Source organism: Psilocybe cubensis, chromosome 3 (assembly GCF_017499595.1).
Source record: "Psilocybe cubensis strain MGC-MH-2018 chromosome 3, whole genome shotgun sequence".
Taxonomy (NCBI): Eukaryota; Fungi; Basidiomycota; class Agaricomycetes; order Agaricales; family Agrocybaceae; genus Psilocybe; species Psilocybe cubensis.
This window is the reverse complement of record NC_063001.1, coordinates 4136529-4138266: the sequence shown is the minus strand read 5'-3', so window position 1 is coordinate 4138266 and position 1738 is coordinate 4136529. Positions and strand designations below refer to the sequence as shown.

General features: G+C 42.6%; 1 protein-coding gene across 1 annotated transcript; it reads left to right on the top strand.

The window, feature by feature from the left end:
* Positions 1 to 396: 396 nt before the first annotated feature.
* JR316_0004130 (uncharacterized protein) lies at positions 397 to 710 on the top strand (the record flags this gene model as incomplete). The annotated part of the gene is made up of 2 exons (XM_047889899.1): positions 397 to 454; positions 508 to 710. 2 exons carry the CDS (start codon positions 397 to 399, stop codon positions 708 to 710), a joined length of 261 nt encoding a protein of 86 aa, XP_047752273.1.
* Positions 711 to 1738: the final 1028 nt, after the last annotated feature.

Genomic DNA, 1738 nt, shown 5'->3' with positions numbered 1-1738 from the left:
AATCGTTGAAACGTTGAGGGGCACGTAGGCCTTGGAGGGACTGTAAAGTCAAACTTTGACACCGTAAATACGGCTAGGATGGATATCATATTTCAAAACATGTCAGTAGTAAAATTTCGCGGTGAAAGAGTGGTTGTATCGACTCACCTTTCATCCTGAGTCCTTCCTCACGTCCCTGCAATCTCACATCCTTTCCTGCTTTCACCCACTGCATCACGACCTCCCTATCACGCGGTCCAGACATTACACACCAAAAGAAAGTCCCTATGGGTCCATACCGTGGGCAGGAGAGAGTAGGAGTCGCAGGTGTTGTGGAATGCCAGGTTTAAACTCCGCTTCCCGAGAGGCTACGCTTTTGTAACAGTATATCAGTACTGTGCACGGCACTGATGAGCCATGTCGCGCTACAAACAGCCAAACCGACCATCTCGTACTGTGGGAAATGGAAAGAATGGTAGGTCATTATACTAGGAATTGGCTTTTACTTACTGACATACCATTTCTTAGAATCAAATACACACTCACAAATACCCAGGACAACTGTTTCCAAGAAAACAGACAATGGCAACAAAAATACAAGAAGACCAAAGAGACATGTTGTTTCAGAGGATTCCAAAATGGTAGCATTGTACAAAGCTGCCAGGGAATCCCAGAATGTCAGGGAAAAGTGGATCAAAACTCCCCCAGTTCTCTTCCAACAAGTTGTTTAATCATTTGGACAAAAAACATTCATTCTCTTTCAGCCATCACAAAACAAAAATCCTTCAAAAAATGATTGAACATATTGTCCAGATACCAATCCAACAGGGCATCTCTATGGTGTCTGATCTTGTTCTGGGACCTGGAAGGGAAGAGGGCAGAACAAGATCAGACATCATAGAGATGCCCTGTTGGATTGGTATCTGGACAATATGTTCAATCATTTTTTGAAGGATTTTTGTTTTGTGATGGCTGAAAGAGAATGAATGTTTTTTGTCCAAATGATTAAACAACTTGTTGGAAGAGAACTGGGGGAGTTTTGATCCACTTTTCCCTGACATTCTGGGATTCCCTGGCAGCTTTGTACAATGCTACCATTTTGGAATCCTCTGAAACAACATGTCTCTTTGGTCTTCTTGTCTTTTTGTTGCCATTGTCTGTTTTCTTGGAAACAGTTGTCCTGGGTATTTGTGAGTGTGTATTTGATTCTAAGAAATGGTATGTCAGTAAGTAAAAGCCAATTCCTAGTATAATGACCTACCATTCTTTCCATTGCCCACAGTACGAGATGGCCGGTTTGCTGGTAGCCAAACCCCATTGAAGATGTCTAACACTGAGCTGGTATTGAGTATTTTGTTTTGCCATGAAAACCATGTCACGTACTCTTGTGATTTAAGCCCTAAAACCTCAGAACCACGTTGTGGTCCTAGGTCTTTTTGAACATGTATTTGATTCTAAGAAATGGTGTGGTAAGTAAAGGTCAATACCTAGTGTAATGAACAACCTACCATTCTTTCCATTTCCAAAAGTGCTAGCTGCTTGGTTTAGGGTTCAGGGTGTAGGGATTAATGTGTCCAACGAGCAGGAAGCAAAGTGAGCTGTGAGTTGGCAAAGAAAGGCCGGATGGCCTATAGGCTTGTGGACAAAAGCGTGAGCTTGGGAGAGCTCCCTTCCACATTTTCGCCTTTTTATAAGGCTTATCAGGTCCAAGTATAGCGATTTTACCTATATTCCTCCGAAGTCCGAGGTTAAGTAAACC